Genomic DNA, 22,070 nt, shown 5'->3' on the forward strand with positions numbered 1-22,070 from the left:
GACTAGCCCCCACAAGGTGGGTATGGGGTTCATAATAAAGATATTAAACTAAAAACTGTATATTTGTTGACATGATTTCTCATTTTACTGATTAGCTGAATTAGAGATCAGTAGGTTTTAACATCAAAGGTATTGCAAAAATTGAAATTAAATTAATCTAGGTTGAGAATGATGAATTCTCAAAGAAAATTTTATGCTGTATGAAAGACCTACTTGACATTGCTTTATTGTTGATAAACACGGTGCTCTTACTTTAAAAAATATTGAAGTTAAAATTATTTAACATGTTACTATGTTGATTGTTGTGACACTGTAAAAGGAAGTGCATAACTTGATAAATAATTACACTATATAAATTCAAGAAGACATGGACAGATAAACAGGACAGATGGACTAGTCTTATAGAAAGTACAGGATCTATAAGTCATTGTTTATCTGCATGTGTTGTTATAAAAACATCCTAGTAACCTGACTTTGCATATACTGGGCTATGATTAGCAGATGGAGGATTGAGCCTTCACTACTTATTCTGAATTAACCACACTGGTTTACTACTTTGTGAAATATATAAGTTTACATTCATTATGTCTCTAGATCCTACAAAATAGATCATTACTGTACTCTTTGTCAGCAGATTTTGTTTTATTGCAATATCACGGCTGAAAAGATTTTTCTTGGTTACTGAATATCCAGTCTTTAACCCTTAAACTGTCCAAACATAGATCTACGGTCACATGCATAGTGCTCCGAATGAAGATCTACGTTTTTTTTTTACTTTTAAAAGCATGTAAAATATAACATAGACCTACATTCGGAGCGCTACACATGTGAATGTAGATCTGTGTTTGGACAGTTTAAGGGTTAAGATTAGTTTAGGTAAATTAATTCTATAGTTACACTTTTATCACTTGTATTTTTTGCATAAATTTAACCTTTGGGTGTTGCCAAACATTTGTGATATTACATACAGTATAACCATTTATAGTATTTTTTAATTACTCCATTTTTTATTTTTCTCTGACAGGATGAATTTTTCTTGTAAGATGCTAGACTGGATAATTAATTGCTCAAAAATTCTTATGCCTCATAATCCACTTGTCAAATTATTCATTTTACTAATATAGTTCTATGACTAATAATTAAGGAACTTTAAACATTTCCCATCATATTTATGGTGATAAGGAAACTATCTAAAGTTGACTTTTATATATAGAGAAAGGTTCATTTATGCTGAATGCTGTGTGTGTTGGACTACTGACTTGATAATAAATTCCAAATTTATAGGAAAATCCAACTGACATTTTATTCAGATATTGTGCACTGCCTCTTAACCCCGAAGGAGGAGGACAACCAATGGAACATTCCTGGGATAGCTTACCCAGGTACATAAAGCTGTATACTGTTTGAGAGATTACAGCATATTAGTTGTGATAAAAAATTGATTTGTGGTGAGCTATGTGGGATATAATGTATTTTTTTATTTATATTGCCTTTTGAGTTAATGCTGTATTTACATCCTGGATCACATTAACAGAGTTTTCGGATGACTAAAGTTTGCATGGTGCATCAGTTTTTTTTTATTTTTTAGTATAAAACTTTTAGCTTTCATATCTTAAGTCTATATCATATTTCATAGGGGCTGTATCTTCATGGGAATGTATCGCGCTGGATGGAGAGCGTATTCCCAATGGGGAGACATATGTCCCTGGTCCAGACTATTGTACTGTTTGCAAATGTGATGAAGGCAAACCTCGTGTCTGCCAAGCTGTACTCTGTCAACCACCGCAAGTATGTAGAATAATAAGCGTGCTTGAGGAATATAATTTCCTTCACAACTGCTGAGTAAATTTTTCCCATGATGTATTTCTTGGCTCATTTTGTAGCTTCTATGGTGTTTGTGCTCTTGTTCCACCCAGTAATGTTAGCTACTGTAGTGTTGAGGGATTAACTGTATTAGTTATAGTTTTGAATCTGATGAGTGTGACCTGTTTTGTTTCATTCCAATATATGCATTTTGCACCACCACTTTTTTGTGGTTTCATTTGGTCCTCGCTCCTATTTGTTTCTTGCTGGCCAGTGCAATACACCTTCTGTTTAACAGACTAATTGGGAGAAGTGGGGGGAGCCACTAATGGCAGTTATGGTGGATATAGAAAAAATTACTCTGCCATAATTGTAATAAACAATTCTACAACCAACGGGCTTTATCCATTGTTTCTAAATCTATTAACCTAGCAGATTTTCAAGGTCCATTAAATGGAGAGTTTACTGTACTGTATATTTTTTTTGTATAATTCAGTGGCTTTTTTTGTGATTAACATAATGTGTGCCTCTCACATGAAGATCTAGGCATCCTACATTGCATTCTTCATTCCCCATTTTTCTCCTATTTCCCTTTCTTTTCCTCATGTGCACTGAATGATACATACAGGTTTGACACTTCTTGAAATAGTCTTTGATAATAACTACCACCATGCATTTGCTCATCTCTTTTCCCATCATAACCCTTCCCTATTTGAAGTAATTTTCCAAAGAAAAGCAGCTATTTTAGCACACCTGTGGACCTGACTAGGCTGGTAACCACCTTCATTAGTTAGGCCAAAGTTAAAGGTAAAGTGATCTGCCAAAGATAAGATTATCTGTCACGTTGTATGAAAGCTTTTGCTATGTCATTAATATATTCAGCAAACCTGCTAGAAATTAAATTTTTTTTTTTTATTCAGAAAGTTAGGTATAGTAAGTTTATTTAGGCACAGGTACACGTAAGTACAGTTATCACACACAGTGTAAGTTACCTAGGATAACCTAAAGAAAAGTCGAAGTGACTTATTTCCTTTGGGGTATTTTAGAATCTAAATTCTGTGGAGGGTATCTCTTATAGGAATTGCAACCTTTGTAATACTAGTGATGTACTAAACCACTAATCTAAGCCCCCACATCCTCTCCTGAGAGTTCAGTGGGGTATCTGGCATGTTGGCTTAGTATAACATGGTATATCTATATTGAAGCCTTTTTTAAATAAAGTAGTACTCAAAATTGCAAAAACCAGCTCTCTGAAATAATTTTAACCTTTTAACTGTGTTCAGCATACTCGTACACAGGTGGTGACTGTCCAACATACGTACTAATATGTATGTACAAATTTTTGTGCCTTCATGTATGCCACCTGCAATATTTTTGAGTCTGGTACATACATCCTAATCATACCTTTGAAAAAAATCTAAGACCAGGCAGGTCCATGCAATGCACCATAGGGGTAACTTGCCTATTTAGCATAAGTAAACAATGAAACCAAGACCTTATATTCCACCACCAACTTCCTTATAGCAAACAGTGTGTGGAACTGCCAGGAAGATGACGTGTTCATTCCAAATTTATTACAATTTCTTGATAGTAGCAATGGACAGCCAGTAAGCATACCTTGTAGATTTAACCATGTAAACCCAATATAGTCAAACAGTGTGACTTATTTCCATTTTCCATAAGTATTACAACTTGAAACAGTTGAAATATAGTAAGATTTCATTGTAAATATATTATGGGTTGGAAGGCACATAGAAATTCCATTGTTTATGTAACTCATGATATTCCCTTCAACCTGTATTCTTTTGTCTTCCACTGAGGCAGGGTGACCCAAAAAAGAAACTTTCACCATTATTCACACTTAATCACTGTCTTTGCATAGGTGCCCAGATACGACAGTTAAGATGTCACTCCAAATAACCAAGATCCCAAGCCCCTCCTTTAACCCTTAAACTGTCCAAACGTAGATTTACGTTTTTTCAACATTTGAAAGTATGTAGAAAAAGTAGATCTTCTTTTCTTTTTTTGCATTTGAAAAAGTGTAAAAAAAAAACTTTGATCTACGTTTTTTTTTTTGTTATATTTGAAAATATGTAAAAAAACATAAATCTACCTTTGGAGCACTACGCATGTGAACGTAGATCTGCTTGGACAGTTTAAGGGTTAAAGTTCAAGGAACTGTACTTCCCACCTCCAGGACTCGAGTCCGGCTAACCGGTTTCCCTGAATCCTTTCACAAAATATTACCCTGCTCACACTCCAACAGCTCATCACATCCCAAAAACCATTCGACTCCATTCCTTTCTATCTAACATGCTCACATATGCCTGCTGCATGTCCAAGCCCCTCGTACACATAACCTCTTTTACCCCCCTCCCTCCCTCCCTCCATCCTTTCCTAGGATGACCCCTGAATTTTTTTTTTTTTTAACAAGTTGGCCGTCTCCCATATAGGCAGGATGACCCAAAAAGAAAAAGAAAATCCCAAAAAAGAAAATACTTTCATCATCATTCAACACTTTCACCTCATACATAATCCCTGTTTTTGCAGAGGTGCCCAGAACATAACAGTTTAGAAGCATATACGTATAAAGATACACAACATATCCCTCCAAACTGCCAATATCCCAAACCCCTCCTTTAAAGTGCAGGCATTGTACTTCCCGTTCCCAGTACTCAAGTCCGGCTATATAAAAATAACCGGTTTCCCTGAATCCCTTCACTAAATATTACCCTGCTCACACTCCAACAGCTCATCAGGTCCCAAATACACGCTCATGCATGCTTGCTGGAAGTCCAAGCCCCTCGCCCACAAAACCTCCTTTACCCCCTCCCTCCAACCTTTTCGAGGACGACCCCTACCCCGCCTTCCTTCCCCTACAGATTTATACGCTCACCATGTCATTCTACTTTGATTCATTCTCTCTAAATGACCAAACCACCTCAACAACCCCTCTTCAGCCCTCTGGCTAATACTTTTATTAACTCCACACCTTCTCCTAATTTCCACACTCCAAATTTTCTGCATAATATTTACACCACACATTGCCCTTAGACAGGACATCTCCACCGCCTCCAACCGCCTCCTCACTGCAGCATTTATAACCCAAGCTTCACACCCATATAAGAGTGTTGGTACCACTATACTTTCATACAGTCCCTTCTTTGCCTCCATAGATAATGTTTTTTGTCTCCACATATACCGCAATTATGTCTTGCTACTTCTACTTGCACTTAGGTCACACTACACATACATATACAGTGGACCCCCGCATAACGATCACCTCCGAATGCGACCAATTATGTAAGTGTATTTATGTAAGTGCGTTTGTACGTGTATGTTTGGGGGTCTGAAATGGACTAATCTACTTCACAATATTCCTTATGGGAACAAATTCGGTCAGTACTGGCACCTGAACATACTTCTGGATTGAAAAAATATCGTTAACCGGGGGTCCACTGTACAAGCATATATATACACACCCCTCTGGGTATTCTTCTATTTTCTTTCTAGTTCTTGTTTGTTTCCTCTTATCTCCATGGGGAAGTGGAACAGAATTCTTCCTCCGTAAGCCATGCGTTGTAAGAGGCGACTAAAAATGCCGGGAGCAAGGGGCTAGTAACCCCTTCTCCCGTATAAATTACTAAATTTAAAAGAGAAACTTTCCTTTTTCTTTTTGGGCCACCCTGCCTTGGTGGGATATGACCGGTGTGTTGAAAGAAAGAATATACCTCAATGCACTACTCGCCTTTTTTCCTTCATCAATTCTATGGTTAACCTCGTCCTTCATACATCCATCCGCTGACACGTCAGTGGATGTATGAAGGATGAATATATAACATAAATACTGTAATGACCCAAGGATAACCCAATACAGTATAGTCAAACAGTCTGATGTATATCCATGCCTTGCAACAGTTGTGCTATTATAAGTATTCGTTATAAATAGTGATAAAGGAAAAATTTGAAAAAACTGTTTCCTCCAATTTATACTGTACTGTATTTTCTGTGTGGAGCAGCATTATGATATTCGTATTCCCACGTTAGAAGTACTAAAATACCTTGAAACATCCAGTATCATTAAAAAAGTAGTGCACATTCAGAAAACAAAAAAATTGAAAAACAATCATAATTTAACATCAGTAAATTGTAAAAGATGGCACATTTATGCTGTTGTTGCTGACTGGTGATAATTTTTTAGCTGACTTCACACTATAAAATTGTAAGTTTTTTTAATCGGATCCCACTCATTTTAGTCTTATTTACTTTATAAAACTGCACTTTCAATCTGTAAGAAAAAAATTATCTTTCAAAATTTTGCCACATGTGTGAATTGTAATTTCTGTGTGTGCAGTTAAGGAGTTAATTAACCATTTGAAAAACTTCAAATGTGATGGCATTTGAAAAGAGATTCTGATGGAAAAAATGTTGCATTTTATGAGAGAGCCTCATAATCTTAATTTATTAAGCATTATGCTTTGTGTAATGCAAGCATTTTAATTTGAAATTTCTAATATATTTTTTTTTATAAACAGGATTGTAAGTCCTTTCGCTTAGGACGCACATGCTGTGACTTCATATGTCTGGATAATATGCTTCCTCACCTGCCGGGTGGCGGTGGAAACAACCCATCCACAGACCTAGGGCTCCGTATGGTTGCTTCTGCTGTGACTGCAATACTTTCCCTTGCTCTACTTCTGTTTCTTATACACAGGCTGAGACAGCGTCGGATAAGAGGTTTGTGGTGTGATTATTACAGAGGTAGTGTTCATCTCAAAAAAATATCGCCAAGTTTTCTGGGGATTTACTAGGGATTTGTGGGGGGGAAAAATGAAATTTCAAGCAAAGGTAATCTGGAGCTGAAATATATATATAAAAAAGGAAATGACAAAATAGTTATAGTACCTTCACTAATATAGAAAAACTGAATAATAAACTGAGGATTTACTTATAGCAGTGTATGAGAAACATTACTGATGAAGTTGAAATCTTTTATCTTTTAGTCATTACCTATCCCCAGGCTCCCTCAGTGGCTAGGTTATGTAGCAATAAAGTGGTATTGATAGTGTTAAATTGTTACGACTACTGGAAATTATTAATCATGATAGCGAATATGTAATGATTTTAGAAAAATTTTGTTGCAGGGACATTTGCAGTACTGTTTGTAAGTGGTTTCCCATAGATCTGAAGGAGGTATTAGTGTAAAAGGTGATACAATAACCTGTTTAAAGAGGAAGTTTAAAAAAAGAGATGGATAAATCGAGCCCTGCTAGGAAGTTGCATAAACCAGTAAGGTTAAACTGGTAATGTTAAAGGATTGTCATCAGAGATTGAAGAGTTCCATATTTTAAATTAAATTGCCATATATACTTTGTAATTGTGTGCAAAGTCCTCTGCAAAACTGTACTAATAAATAAATTTTTGTTATTAAAACATTTAAATTTTATGAGACCTGTGACATACCTTCATTTTGTATAGTACACTGTTGTAAGATTATTGAAAAGGATTGATAGAAAAAATTGTTAGTAATGCTTAATACTTACTAAAATACAACTTTGAATCTTGCAGCTCAGCAGCAGTATTACGAAGACCAGTTAGACTCTCCAAGTGGTCCCAACCCTGACTCTTGCCACAACAATGCTTGCTGCCATAATGCTGCATATTGCAATGGAAATGATCATGTTGATTTATTTTTAGATGGTCATACACCTCCTTATTCTCTGTGGAAGCCTCCCTCATTTTATTTTTCACATGAGGATGCTCCACCACCCTATAGTGAAGTGGTGGGTAGCTCATATAGATTACCAGAGGCCAGTAATTCTCTGCCTTCACTGGGCCCACTCATGGTACAACTTGGACCACCACCTGGTGAATCGTCAGATAACAACGGAGGGGCCTTAGCCCTGATTGGTGCCATTGGTGGCAGCTTTAGGAGGCCCTGCTCTTCCTCACATGCACCTCATAACGTCGCCTCTGAAGGTGCCAAGGGAGGACAGATTACACTTAGATCTGATGAAGTATATGAAGATGCAGATGGTATCCCAGATGATCTTCCTCCTCCCTACTATCCACCAGTACAACCTCTGAATGATCTTAACCGTGGCACTGAGGTCAGAGTTGTTGGGGAAACACTACCTACTTGCAATAATGCTAGGGGCTCAGTTACCGCAGCATCTCAGGAGTGTGCATGTGGAGCTGAAGATCCTAGCTGCAGTCTTTGTGCTCCTCCTGCACCTACTACCTCTAGGAATGAGGAAACTATGCACCAACAACCCTCAACACCTCCAAGAAGGTAAGCCAGTGTCTAAATGTTACACTTAAGGATTCAGTATTGTATAAATCTGAAGAAATCTAGCAGTTTGGAAAATGTTGTTGACTTTGCCTATAAATATGTAGTGGAATTCTGCAATTGCAGATAAAAATCTTCCACAAAATATCTTGAATACTATTTAATTGTTCAAATCCATTAAGAACACTTACAACAAAGTGCAAAAATCCAAAAATTCGTTTCTTGCACGTTATAAGAAGAACGATGTTTCACCTGATAAACCAAATTAAATGGAAAGAATTATGAATACCTCAAAACAGACACAGGTGGGGAAGTGAAAGGAAAAAAGCTGGCATTTGTTGTTTCACAACCAGCTGGTCTGGTCCCTGCATATCACGGTTATTACAAATTCACACTAAATCCAGGAATGCCTTCATGATATAGAGACCAGACTGCCTACTTGATATCTTGGCAAGACACCCAGCTGGTCATAAAAGAAATGGACAAAAAACAATGAAGATGCCAGAAAGATGCACAAATCCTGCTGAATGTACAAATAAAAACATGTCAATATTGGTATGCTATGATGCATAGGTAGGAGGTAGTGTGACAAAGATCTACTAGTCAGTGTTTGTGTTTTGAGATGCTTAGGTTTACTGCCTGGCTTATAAGTGAAATTTTTTAATTGTTTAAATACTAGGCATATATAGTACAGTGTATCTTATTCAGAATTCTAAACTATAAAAAAAAAAAAATTCTGAATTATCTTAAGATTTTGAATTTTCTGAATAAGAGTAAAGTTTCCAACCTCAGAATAGAAAATCTCTTACTTGAGTTATTTTTAATAAGAGAGAATGGCTTTTAAAATTTTGAATTTGAGATGGTCTCTGAATTTCATAAATTTAAAAAAAAAAATTCAGGAATTGCATTCAGAAAATTTCTGAATTGGAATGGTTTTTGTCTGAATAAGAGAAAGATACCATATTTTTATTGTGGTTTTTCTTTGATTTGAACATGCCTATACTTGCACTACTCGGATTTCAGAATTAATATTAGTCAAAGTGTATGACAGCAATAAATATAATAAGTATTAAGAATGACACCACTGAGAGTAAAATTAATTACAGTAAAGCTGATACTGATAAATTAAAATAAAATATAACCAGTAAACCTTAAATTAGTGTGTAAATAACCCTTAATAACACGGTTGTAAATAACTTGGGGAACAGGCAGGACGCAAATCCATGGCAAGCAAGTTCTAAAACTATCAAGAAAGTGCTCTGACTACTTCACTGTGCAAGCTTAAATAAGATTCATCCAACTGAGTGTATTTCTGTACATTTGTGGTCATAGTGGAGCCCATGGTAACCTCTGGTGTATAGAAATATAACCAGTTGGATGATGCTTATTAATCTTGTGTGGACACCTCTTCAAGGGGGTCTCCTTGGCTTGGTGAAGAGGCTCTTGGTCTGAGGAATTAGACCTGTTGGTCTCCTTCCTCAGACCGAACCTAATTACCACCCTTCCCTATCCCATCCTCCCCATCCTCCTTTTTTTCCTTTCCTCCTCCTCTTCCTCCTCCTCTTCCTCGCCCCTCCCTTTTACTCTTCCTCTTTTTGGCCTTTGGGATTTTTCCCACAGGCGCACTAGTTCCTAGGTAGGGGAAAGGGTATCGGGGTCCATCCCATTCCGTTGAGGTTCTTGTCGGTGGTATAGTTTGCCGTGGAATCTGGATCACCTGGGGATGTCCCGAACCCTCTCTGGTATCCCGGAGGGTGGCTTTGGGTGTCTTTTGGGCGACGGGTGTATCTCTCGAAGCCACCTTTCAGATTCCGGGGGAGGTGGCCAAAGGAGGTATGCTTTGTGGCGGATATCCGGCCGCCCTCTCTTTTGTCCACCGAGGTAGCTTGGCAGATGTGAGGTTGCTATCCCGGATTGCTGGTTTACTGGCTTGAAGGGTAGGGTATGGCACGGGTTCCATGCTGCATCTGCACTACTTGCGGTGCTGAGGTCCTCTTAGGCGCGGAGGGAGATTCCTGGCCCTTTCATTCCTCCTAGGAACTATTCCTCCCTGGTCTCCCCTTTTTTTATTCTTTTTTTTCTTTCTTTTTTTTTCTTAAAAACAAAAAGAAAGAAGTAACCTAACCATGGAGTTCCCGATCCATGACCCTGCTACCTCCGGGCCCCTTCTTGTTACCGCACCCCGGTCTGACCTCACCTCGTCTTTTGACCACTCTTTGGTCACTCCTAAGACCCCTGTACCTCTTGCTGGTGCTGTTTCGTCACCCGCTTCAGGTGCCAGGGTTTCGACTGACTCCTTCGTTTTGTCTGACCGCTCTCCTTTGACTATGCTTCCGGCCTCCCTCTCTCCCCCTCTACGGTGTGGCAATTTTCGAATTGCCAGCCCGTCCCGCGTCGGACCAACTCTGGTCCCACTTCTAAACGGCAACGACAATCTCCTGATGATGTTACTCCATTACCTTCCCATTCTACTCGGAAAAGACCGACACGTCATGCACTCCCTCTCCACACTCAGTTTCGGACCACACAATGGACTAAATTCTTTACTTTAAGACTGACTTTTACTGCCTATCTTTCCGACCTTAGTATTGGCAAAGTGCTCCTACGCCATGTTGGTAGAGATATTTCATTTCATGCTCTCAAAAGCGGTACGAGCATTGTCACTGTCCAGAATGCTACCCAAGCTCATGATCTTTCTCTCCTTTCTCATATCGATACTACTCTTATCACTATTGAAAAACATCTTTCTCTCAATTCTTGTAGTGGTACTGTCATTCTGCCCCATACCATAGTCCAACAGAATTTCCAGACCGACGTTCTTGAACAGCTGGAACTCCAGGATCTCCCAATCCTTAAAGTAGATACTTATGTCCTTCTTGCCCGCGGGCAGAGACGATACCCTTGCAATGTGGCTCGATTAACTTTCGACAGCCGTGAACTCTGTGATGTAGTTCAGCTGGGCTTGTGAGGTCTCTGGGGAGACCTAATTTAACCAATTATATGGTCACACCTTGCCTTGGGAGATGTTTGTCAGAGCCACGCCTTTTCGGCTTAAGACAGGTCTTTTGTTCTGGACGGCGTCAGATCAACACCACGTGTGCACACCTCATTGTGGGGGGTGCTCTAGGGACACTATAAGCCCAAGGAACAGCTGAGCAGACAGATTCGGGCAGAGCTCTGGCCTGGGAGCAGAGCTGAGCTGGAGAGTCTCGGGAGGAGAGACTGTTGGAGACATTGGGCAGAGTGCTGGCTTGGAGCAGTACATGTGCTGTGTAGGTCTTGGGACCTGTGGCTTAGTTCCTGTAGTGAACTGTCCTCTGTATTATATTGTAAGTTATATTCATTTTCGTCAAGTTGATTGTGTTCCCTGTCTCACTGCTTATGTGTACCACCCCATTTGTCTAAACCACAATAATGTTCTGTTCCCAAATATATTATTGTACAAAGACTTAATAATAAACTGCGTTTGAGTAGAATAGTAATATTCACTGTCCCCGTTATTTATTCATTAGTTTATTTCAGTTAAAGTAGTGAGAGGGTGAGTAGTGTGGAGTGGTGGGTAGAGTAATGAGAGGTGAAGTTGTAGTCACCAGTGACCTCACATTACCTACCGACCTCCGCACTCATCCCTCCTACTGCCTCGCCTGTCCCCTACCTACTGACTCCCTCCGCTTACCCCCATATTCCCTGATTATGCCTTACAATCATTACCCCCCTACATAACATGGTGTCTAAGCGGTGGTGGTTCTTATTATTTTTATAGTAGGAACCAGTCCCATGTGCCTTACTTTTGACTGCTCGGTTATACTTATGTTATGATATCATTTTCTTTTCTTGTGTGTGTAAAGTTAAAGTAAATATCAGTGTGATATTATAAACCTAGTGACCTTAACTGACCTTTTTTCAGACGGTGGGTCTGAGTAATTGTTTGGGTGTAATATTATATTTGGTGGAGTTGGTTGTTGGTTTGAGATAAATGGTGGAGAATATCAGTATTTGGGTGAGACTTTTGGGGGAAGCAATTACTGGCCGAAATTGAATATTTACAGAGGAATGAGAAGTCACCCAGCCCGCCTTGGAAGACTCACCCACAACTGTCACCCATTGAAGAGTTGCCTATGATTGCTGTCCACCTGATGTGCCCAGTCACCCAGCTGATATGCCCAGTCACCCAGCTGATGTGCCCCATTAGATGTATTGCTGCCCTGGTCTGTCATCCAGTGTAGTGGGTGTCTGTCTGTGTCACCCAGCCTCTGTGACCATCACCTGCGGACCGCCAGTTACCCGCAGTTGCCAGGGATGGGTGACCGCACCTGCTGTTGATGACCTGAAGTGACCTCACCTCACCTCGAGCAACTGACCATAGCCTGCCACTGCTGATGTCGGCTGCTGTGATGCTGTCTGCAGTGCTGCGGCCGTGCTGCGATGCTGTGGCCGTGCTGAGATGCTGTGGCTATGCTGGGATGCTGTAGCAGTGCTGCTATGCTGTGACCATGCTGTGGCCATGCTGTGATGCTGCCTAGCTCAAGAGGAGACGATGGCAGTGATGCTGCAGTGGTGTATGGGGGATTCTGGCTGGTGTGCCAGGATAAGAGTCTGCTATGAAGGAGCTGCCATCCTCAGAGATGTGGAAGGGCGCGAGCCGCGGAGATGGACTCCAGCTGCTGGGACCAGCCTGCTATCAAGGGTGGTATGGAGGTGTATCCTGCCTTGCTGGTCAACCTGTACGAACGGTATGCGGGGATGTCCTGCCAGCCATGAGAGACAGTTAAGAGTGTGAGATGTCCCCAGCCTACTTTGACTTGCCAGAAGTGTTAGTGTTACCTGGGTGGAATAAGGTGACCTTGGAAACGGTCCACTGATCATGGCTACCTTGTGTTATGAGGCCAGTGAATCCTAGTAGCGGCATAGGATAATTGTGGGTCTTAGCTGCAATGCCTGCCCTGTCTCGATTTTCAGACGTTGTAGTGTGCATGTGAAGTGTGCTGAAAATCCGACCTTGGTGGTCGTGAAGTGGTCCAGTTGCAGTTACTTGAAAGAATGCAACCCGTTGGAGCAGTTTTCCATGCCAGAGAAGCCTAGAGAGGTTTGGCCCAATGGTTAATGTGCGAAGGTGACTAGCATTGGCTAGTGCATTTCTAGTAGAAGTAGGGAAGGCACTGGAGCCCGATATTTAGGTTTAAGGAGAAATGACGGGTAAGGAGGCTTTGCACCAGAGAGCAACTATTATGCTGGCCAACTGCGAGGTGTACTGATTACGCTGCCTTGTGGTAGATGAGAAATTGCTGGCAATTTGGCCACCCAGCAAAATATTGCAGATCTATAGCCGAATGCCCAGTCTGTGGTGTCGATGACCATTCTAATACGTCTTGCAGTCGACCTCCCTCTTGCCTTAATTGTCATGAGGCTCACCCTTCGTACTCTCGCCGTTGCCAGGTCTACTTAAATGAGCGGGAAATTCGTTGCCTCAAAGAAGCAGAGGGTCTCCCTTATGCTATGGCGATTTCCCATCTCCGCCTCCAAGGAAGACTACCCCGTGTCTCTTATTCTTGTGTTTCAAAACATCTCCCCACTTCTAGGGTCCCATCTTCTGCAGCCTCCTCTGCAGTTGCCAGTCCCATAGTCACTCCTGTATCTAATTCTTTTGCTGTCTTGGGCTCAGACGTCCCTACTTCAACACCTCAGTCTGTTCTCACTTCGTGTTCTCCCTCACAAACCCCGGTATCGACAAGACCTCGTACGACCTCCTCCAAATCGTCCATCTACTTCTCAGAAGTCCAAAAAATCTCCTTTAACCCCTCCTTCCCTTCATCCACCTCCACACTTTACCTTCCCGGTCTCTGTGCCTGGGTCTTCCTCTTTTACTGGCTCTGTTACAAGTGTGGAGGTTCATCCTCCTCCTCGTACTGTGCCTTCCTCCCCTGTCCCCTCCCAAGTTTCTTCCTCTTCTGCCACCTCCCAGGTTTCTGCCTCTTCTGTCCCCTCCCACACTTCTCCAGTTCCCTCCACCCTTTTGCCCCCCCCCCACCTTGGTACAGTCCATTACAGTTCCGATCTTTACTCAAACTCCTCCTCCTTCCATCTCCAATATTGTCTCCCATACGACGTCTCTGAACTCCGAAACACTTGAAGCAATCTCTGAATATATTGCAGAGACCAAACCATCAATGGATACTGATCCACCCTCTGTTCCTTCTCTTTGCTCTTCTCCATCTGCGCAACTCCTTTCTTCACAGCGCACCGTTCCTTCGCTGCTTGAACGTTTTCCGCTGCCACTGCATGTGGACTTTTCTAACCCCTCTAGTTTGTAAGTACCCTTGCCTGCGGATTTCTAGTATCTTTATCGTTGCCAATTATGGCCTATTTGCAGTGGAATATACGCGGCCTCAGGGGTAATCGGGGTGAGCTTCAGACGTTGCTCTCCCAATTTTCCCCTGTTGGTGTTTGCTTACAAGAACCAAAATTACACTCTGCTGTTATCTATCCCATCTCAGGCTATAATTTATTGTATTCTTCGGATCCTTTTCCTGATGAGACCTTTAACGAAAGTGCCCTTCTTCTACGCACTGATATTCCGTACCATCAGCTATTTGTTTGTACTTCGCTGCATTACACAGCAGCCCATATCCACCTGCATAGGTGATATACACTCTTGTTCTTTGTATCTCTCTCCTTCTCGAGCATTATCTATTCCGGATATTGCTTTTCTTGTTTCGTCATTACCACCACCACTTCTGTTACTTGGCGATTTTAATGCCCATCATTTCCTCTGGGGGGGTCTCACTGTGATTCCCGTGGCATTCAGCTAGAGGCTTTTCTTGCTTCCCACCCCCTCCATGTTTTAAATACAGGTACTCACACCCATTTTGATCCTCGTACTCTCTCTTGCATCGATCTCTCAGTCTGCTCTTCCTCCGCTGCACTAGACTTCACCTGGTCTGTTCTCCCGGATTTACATGACAGTGATCATTTTCCAATCATTCTTACTTCCCCTTCATATTCACCACCTCTTCATAACCCATGCTGGCAATTTGATCAGGCAAATTGGGACCTTTACTCACAACTAACTGTTAGTGAGGTTCCTTCTTTGTCCTCCATTGATGAGCTTTTACACCTCCTTTTCGTCCTCAGTTTTAACAGCAGCTTCTCATTCTATACCCCAAACCTCGGGCAGGCATTCTCAGAAATGTGTGCCTTGGTGGTCTCCTGCTTGTGCTCGTGCAGTACGTTTGAAACTCGCTGCATGGGGCAGGTACTGGTATAATAGAACCACTGAGAGGTTTCTTGATTTTAAGCAGAAGCGTGCGATTGCTCGCCGTGTCATCCGTGACGCTAAATGCACTTGCTGGCGAGATTGTCTCCACCATCACCTCTGCTTCTTCTATGAGTGCAGTCTGGAAAAAAGTACAGAAACTTAGTGGTAAACATTCTCCTGACCCGGCTCCTGTTCTACGGGTTGCAGGTGTTGATATAGCAAACCCTCTAGATGTTGCCATTGAAATTGGTGGTCATCTGGTCCGTATTTCTCTGGGGCTCCATCTCTGCCCCTCGTTTCTTTCCGCAAAGTCTGCCAGAGAGTTAGCACCCTTGGACTTTTCTCTCAGAGAAGAATGGTATAATGTGCCTTTTACACTTCAGGAGCTGGAGGCAACACTCTCAGCTTGCCGATCATCGACAGCTGGGCCTGACGACATTCATATTCGTATGTTACAACATTTACATCAGTCAGCCCTTGCAGTCCTCTTACGCCTTTTCAATATTATTTGGTCACAAGGAGTTCTTCCACAGCTGTGGAAATCTGCCATTGTTCTCTCTTTCTGCAAACCAGGTACTACAGGACATTATCAAATGGTATACAATACCGACAGGTTGGTAGATAAGACACATAGGCAACATTTAGGCAACTTTATTCCGAAACGTTTCGCCTACACAGTAGGCTTCTTCAGTCGAGTACGGAAAGTAGGCAGGAGCAGTAGAGATGTGAAGACGACGTAATCAGTCCATCACCCTTGAAGTCGTAGATTTGAGGTTGTCAGTCCTTCAGCCTGGAAAAGTTCTGTTCCAAAGTCTGGAACTAACTGAAGATCAAGCGATACTGTTGGAAGGAGAGGTGCAGAGTAGTAGTAGAATTGTTTGATCTGAGAGGGACATGACCTCTCAGTGGCTACATTCTCACTACTACTACTCTGCACCTCTCCTTCTGACAGTATCGCTTGATCTTCAGTTAGTTCCAGACTTTGGAACAGAACTTCTCCAGGCTGAGGGACTGACAACCTCAAATCTACAACTTCAAGGGTGGTGGACTGATTACATCGTCTTCACATCTCTACTGCTCCTGCCTACTTTCTGTACTCGACTGAAGAAGCCTACTGTGTAGGCGAAACGTTTCGGAATAAAGTTGTCTAAATGTTGCCTGTGTGTCTTATCTACCAACTACGGGACATGAAGCCTCCCACTATTGTCCCATCGCTCTTACCAGCGCAGTTTGCAAAGTGATGGAACATCTGGTAAATAGACGTTTAATGTGGTATTTAGAGACACACAACAGTCTCTCCACTCGTCAATATGGCTTTCATAAGGGCCATTCTACCACCCTTACTACGTTTGGATACACATGTTCGTAATGCCTTTGCAAATAACCACTCGGTTATTGCCATATTTTTTGACCTTGAGAAGGCATATGACACAACTTGGAGGTATAATATTTTGGCCCAAGCCCACTCCTTAGGCCTCCGAGGCAATCTACCATCTTTCCTTAAGAACTTTTTAACTGACAGACATTTCTGTGTTCGAGTCAATAATGTGCTCTCCCTGGACTTTGTCCAACCTGAAGGTGTCCCTCAGGGATGTGTTCTGAGCACAACACTTTTTCTCCTTGCTATAAATGATTTGTCTTCTGTTCTTCCATCCAATACGTATTTGGTCATCACTCTATGTAGATGACTTCGCTATTGCTTGTACAGGCGCTGACTGTCACCTCATTACAGTTTCTCTCCAGCATGCGGTCGACCATGTTTCCAATTGGGCCACCACGCATGGGTTCAAATTTTCCAGTACCAAAACTCACCAAATTACTTTCACTAGACGTTCTGTCATCTCCGATCATCCTTTGTACCTTTATGGCTCCCGTATCCCTGAATGTGATGCGGTCAGGTTTCTAGGCCTTCTCTTTGACTGTAGGTTATCCTGGAAACCCCACATTACCTCTCTAAAGGCAACTTGTCACAGCCGGCTGAACCTTCTTAAAACCCTTGCTCATCTTTTATAGGGAGCTGATCGTCGAACTCTCCTTCGCCTACATTCAGCCCTCATTTTATCAAAACTTGATTATGGTGACCAGATCTATTCAGCGGCCTCTCCTGCTACTCTCTCTAGCCTTAACCTCATCCATCACCAAGGATTACGTTTATGCCTTGGTGCTTTTCGCTCTTCCCTTGTTGAGACCCTCTATGCAGAAGCGAATGTTCCATCCTTGTCTGATCGCCGTGATGCCCATTGCCTTCGCTGCTATGTGCGCTGTCATGATCTCCGCAATCCTTCCATTTATAGAATGGTCACCGATATTAGTAGACATTCTTTATTTGTTCGCTGCCTGTTTGCTCCGCCCCTACTCTCTTTGCCTACATTCGCTCGTCTTCCCTTCAGTTACCCCCTTTATATGTTCATGTAGCATCTCATTTTTCCATACCCCCCTGGGAAGTTCCAGCTGTTCGGGTTTGTTCTTTCTCACTGCCTATGGTGGCTTCCCGCTCTCTTTTTCTTGACTGCTTCCACTCTCATTCTCATGCCATCGCCGTGTAAACAGATGGCTCTAAATCTTCTGACGGCGTCGGATTTGCAGCAGTGTTTCCGGACAGCGTCGTGCGAGGGCATTTACTATCTTTGGCTAGCATTTTTACTGCTGAATTGCATGCCATTCTTGCAGCACTTATTCGTATCGCATCTATGCCTGTGTCATCATTTGTGGTTGTCTCAGACTCCCTTAGTGCTCTACAGGGTATACGGAAATTTGATACACCTCACCCCCTAGTTCTCCATATCCAACTTTGGCTATGCCGTATCTCTACCAAGCATAAAGATATTGTTTTTTGTTGGGTCCCTGGTCATGTTGACATACAGGGCAATGAACAGGCAGACACTGCTGCGTGGTCAGCAGTACACGACCTACCAATTTCGTATACAGGTGTTCCATTTCCGGACTATTTTGCTGTAATAGCTACCCGCCTTCACACCTGTTGGAAACAATTTGGTTTGCTCTGCTCAATAACAAACTTTGTTCTATTAAACCGAGTATAAGTTACTGGCCGTCTTCTTGTCACCAGTGTCGAGGTTGGGAGACTACTCTCTCCTGCCTTCGCATTGGCCATACTCGTCTTACTCATGGATATCTCATGGAGAGGCGCCCTGCTCCTCTCTGTGAGAATTGTCAGGCTCCATTATCGGTCAGCCACATTCTGTTAGACTGCCCACTTTATCAACGAGCACGCAGAATTTACCTCCAACGTCATCTTCGCTCCGCTGCTCTCTCTTTACCTTCCCTTCTCGCTGATGGACCCACCTTTCATCCGGACTCTCTCATTGACTTTTTTGACAACAACTGACTTACTCCACAAACTCTGATGATACCTTCAGCCCTTTCTACCTCAATCTCTTGCTACCCTCTACCCCTGCACTATCCCCTGCCCCTCTGTTTTCTGTAACCTACTAACCATCCCTTCCCCCTTCTGCCGCCCGATACCCTCGCTTCCCTACCCTGCAGCGCTGTATAGCCCTTGTGGCTTAGTGCTTCTTTTTGATTATAATAATAATAATAATTGTGTGGACAAGGAGTGAAAATATTGGCTTATTAGTTTTAAGACTGGCAGGCCATGAGTTAGTCCTTCCCATTCCCTGAGTTATGTTAGATCACTTTAAAGTGCAAAGTGGAGGCATGCATTTATCTCACTGGTATCAAAACTACAGTACTTGACAGTTGACCATTCCCCAGTAATTCTCTGAGGTCAACCATCCAAGTCTCTACAGATCTTAGATAAGGTTTGTATGTACATAATTTTTGAGTCGAATAGATGATCTGTCAGGAAGGTTGTTCACTTATACTTTATAATGTTAACATTTCTTGAAGAAATTCAGTTAGGCATCATATTACTTGTATATAATAATGACAAGTTGATGAATAAGACAAATGTTCAACACTTGGACATCTGTATTGCAGTAATGTCTTCCTTAATCAGTTGACTTTTCAGTAGAATACAGGTGAATATAACACTGGATACAGTAGTAGTAATTTTTTATTTGGCCAAGCCCTCAGCCTTAATAGATGGTCATTCTCTAAGGCTGAGGGACTGATGACCTATCAAGGTTGAGGGATTGATCACTTGAAATTTGCTTCTACTGTCTCCAGTGTTATATTCACCTGTATTCATCTGACAAAACCTGCTGCACAGGCAACATGTTTTGGTTGTAAAGATACCCAAGATTGCATGTCTTGTTTGATAGGACTATCTAGTGCTTTACATAGAAACAAATGTATGGTCCTGATTGGATGACTTAACTCTTTATACTTTTTTCTACTGTACTTTTTTTTCTTTTTTCTTTTTTGTAATAAATATAGGAGGTTGTTATTGTTTTTAATGTATTATTTTGATACTGTATACAAACCATTTCTTTTCTACATTATATTTTATTTCAACTGATCCAGTATTTTTTTCTATAATTTTAAGGCTGCGTTCTCGAGAACATCGTTCATCGTTGGTTCAGAGAGAAGGGGAACGTACCTCTACCTTGGAAGAGTTCCAGCTTTGCCTCGCCATGGACATATCTGACTCTTCAATTTCATCTGACGTTCCTACACGTACATTTTCTTCTTCTTCTGAAGATTCTACCTCCATGGATACAACATCAGAAATGCGGTGAACTGTGAAGCAGTTAATTATTGCTGGGCAACATTTTAAGTGTTTCTAGGATATTAGTAAGTCATATTTGACTTTGTATAAAAACTTAGGAGTTTTAAACATAAGTACATTTTTGGGTGCTCTGAAGAGCACTGTTTATCAGGTAACTTATGAAGTAGTTTGCACATTAAAGGGGACTAATACAGGCATTCCTCTATTCAACTAGGTACTGTACAAGAGTAACATTTAAGTATGCCTTTCAGAAAACTATTTTATTTTCAAATAATTCAAATATATTCTTTACATTTAAGAAGAATGGTGTGAATTCTCCCGTCTCTATATGTTTCAAGAGGTTATTAAGATTTTTTTTATAGGTAGTAGGTTGGTAGACAGCAACCGCCCAGGGAGGTACTACCGTCCTGCCAAGTGAGTGTAAAACGGAAGCTTGTAATTGTTTTACATGATGGTAGGATTGCTGGTGTCCATTTTTCTGTCTCATAAACATGCAAGATTTCAGGTATGTCTTGCTACTTCTACTTACACTTAGGTCACACTACACATACATGTACAAGCATATATACACACACCCCTCTGGGTTTTCTAATATTTTCTTACTAGTTCTTGTTCTTGTTGTTTATTTTCTCTTACCTCCATGGGAAAGTGGAACAGAATTCTTCCTCCGTAAGCCATGCGTGTTGTAGGAGGCAACTAAAATGCCGGGAGCAAGGGGCTAGTAACCTCTTCTCCTGTATATATTACTAAATGTAAAAGGAGAAACTTTCGTTTTTCCTTTTGGGCCACCCCGCCTCGGTGGGATACGGCCGGTGTGTTGAAAGAAAGAAAGAATTAAGATTTTCTGGTATTTGGTATGAAGAGTTCAAATGGCTTGTCTTAACATTAATGTTGTTACCTCTTAATGTTACAGGGCCATTCTGTGAAAGGAATATTAACTGTAATTCTTAAACTAGATTAGCTAGGTAATGAGTTACAATCTATATGTATGTTTGTGTTACAGAATGTACAAAATCTCTTATGAGCACAATGTTCTTAGTATCTTTCAGGGATTGCAAACCTAAAGGTGGATCGAGAGACTGTTATCTAAGCATTAATCGGTATATTTAGATGGTTTCTCCTAAAATATTTAATATCATCATTGTAATAGTGTCAAGTCTCCTGTTTGAGGTGACAGTATTCCATAATTTTTAATTGTAGCATGAGTATATGGACATTAAATGTAGTATAAATGGTTCCCTTTGTCTCATACTGTAATTTAAAATATTTTTTCCACCATTTTGTCAAGAACAGAATAGTTACGTTCATTACAATAACCTTGTATATTATATAACAGGAAATAATGATTTGTCATTTTTTGCATCAAATACATGTTGGATACCTCAGTGTGAGCAGCTATGAAGGCTACGTTGATTGCATTTATGACTAGCATTCAGTTTTGTGTTATGGATTCTTGGTTTTAATTTCATGCTAAGCTTTAATTTACCATGGTTGAGAGATATTTGGATGAACAGGAGAACCCCTGTAGTATGTGATAGTCATGGTTGAATTTAGTACTGTATTAGTATATCCATATACTGAGCCATCCAGTTTATTATTAAATTAAATTTTTTTATGAATGAACTATTTTTTCTTGTAATATAATAAAACACTGACTATGTTACCAGTTTTTAATATGCAATACTAATAATTTTATTTGAGTAGTCTATTGTAAGCCTTACATGCCCAATTTTCTATCAGTATGGAGGATAATTACTTTAAAAACTGTAGAACTATATTGCAATAATATGAATGTATAGTGGCACTTTAGGGGATACATTTTTCCATTCTAGTGACTTAAAATATTCTATAGTAAAAATATCTTTATGTAAAAATGTCTCAGTCTAATGTTTACTTGCATACAATTGTAGCTTATTACAGAAATTTGATACACCTCACCCCTTAGTCCTCCGTATCCGACTTTGGCTATGCCGCATCTCTTCCAAGCATAAAGATATTGTTTTTTGTTGGGTCCCTGGTCATGTTGACATACAGGGCAATGAACAGGCAGACACTGCTGCGCGGTCAGCAGTACA

At 40.9% G+C, this 22,070-nt stretch overlaps 1 protein-coding gene across 5 annotated transcripts in view; it reads left to right on the forward strand.

Moving 5' to 3' along the window:
* Window positions 1-21,658, forward strand: part of LOC128696361 (integral membrane protein DGCR2/IDD) — a 43,530-nt gene extending 21,872 nt beyond the window's left edge. For 3 of the 5 annotated variants that reach the window (XM_070092407.1, XM_070092409.1, XM_070092408.1), the window contains exons 3-6: window positions 1,637-1,788; window positions 6,339-6,540; window positions 7,372-8,095; window positions 19,813-21,658. In XM_070092407.1, the coding sequence (XP_069948508.1) occupies window positions 1,637-1,788; window positions 6,339-6,540; window positions 7,372-8,095; window positions 19,813-20,005 (1,271 nt within the window). In that variant the 3' untranslated portion in view covers window positions 20,006-21,658. Of the gene's footprint in view, window positions 1-1,310; window positions 1,383-1,636; window positions 1,789-6,338; window positions 6,541-7,371; window positions 8,096-19,812 lie in introns of all 5 variants that reach the window. The other 2 variants (XM_070092406.1, XM_053787604.2) reach the window with 1 other exon arrangement.
* Window positions 21,659-22,070: the final 412 nt, after the last annotated feature.

This window comes from Cherax quadricarinatus, chromosome 39 (genome assembly GCF_038502225.1).
Source record: "Cherax quadricarinatus isolate ZL_2023a chromosome 39, ASM3850222v1, whole genome shotgun sequence".
Classification (NCBI taxonomy): Eukaryota; Metazoa; Arthropoda; class Malacostraca; order Decapoda; family Parastacidae; genus Cherax; species Cherax quadricarinatus.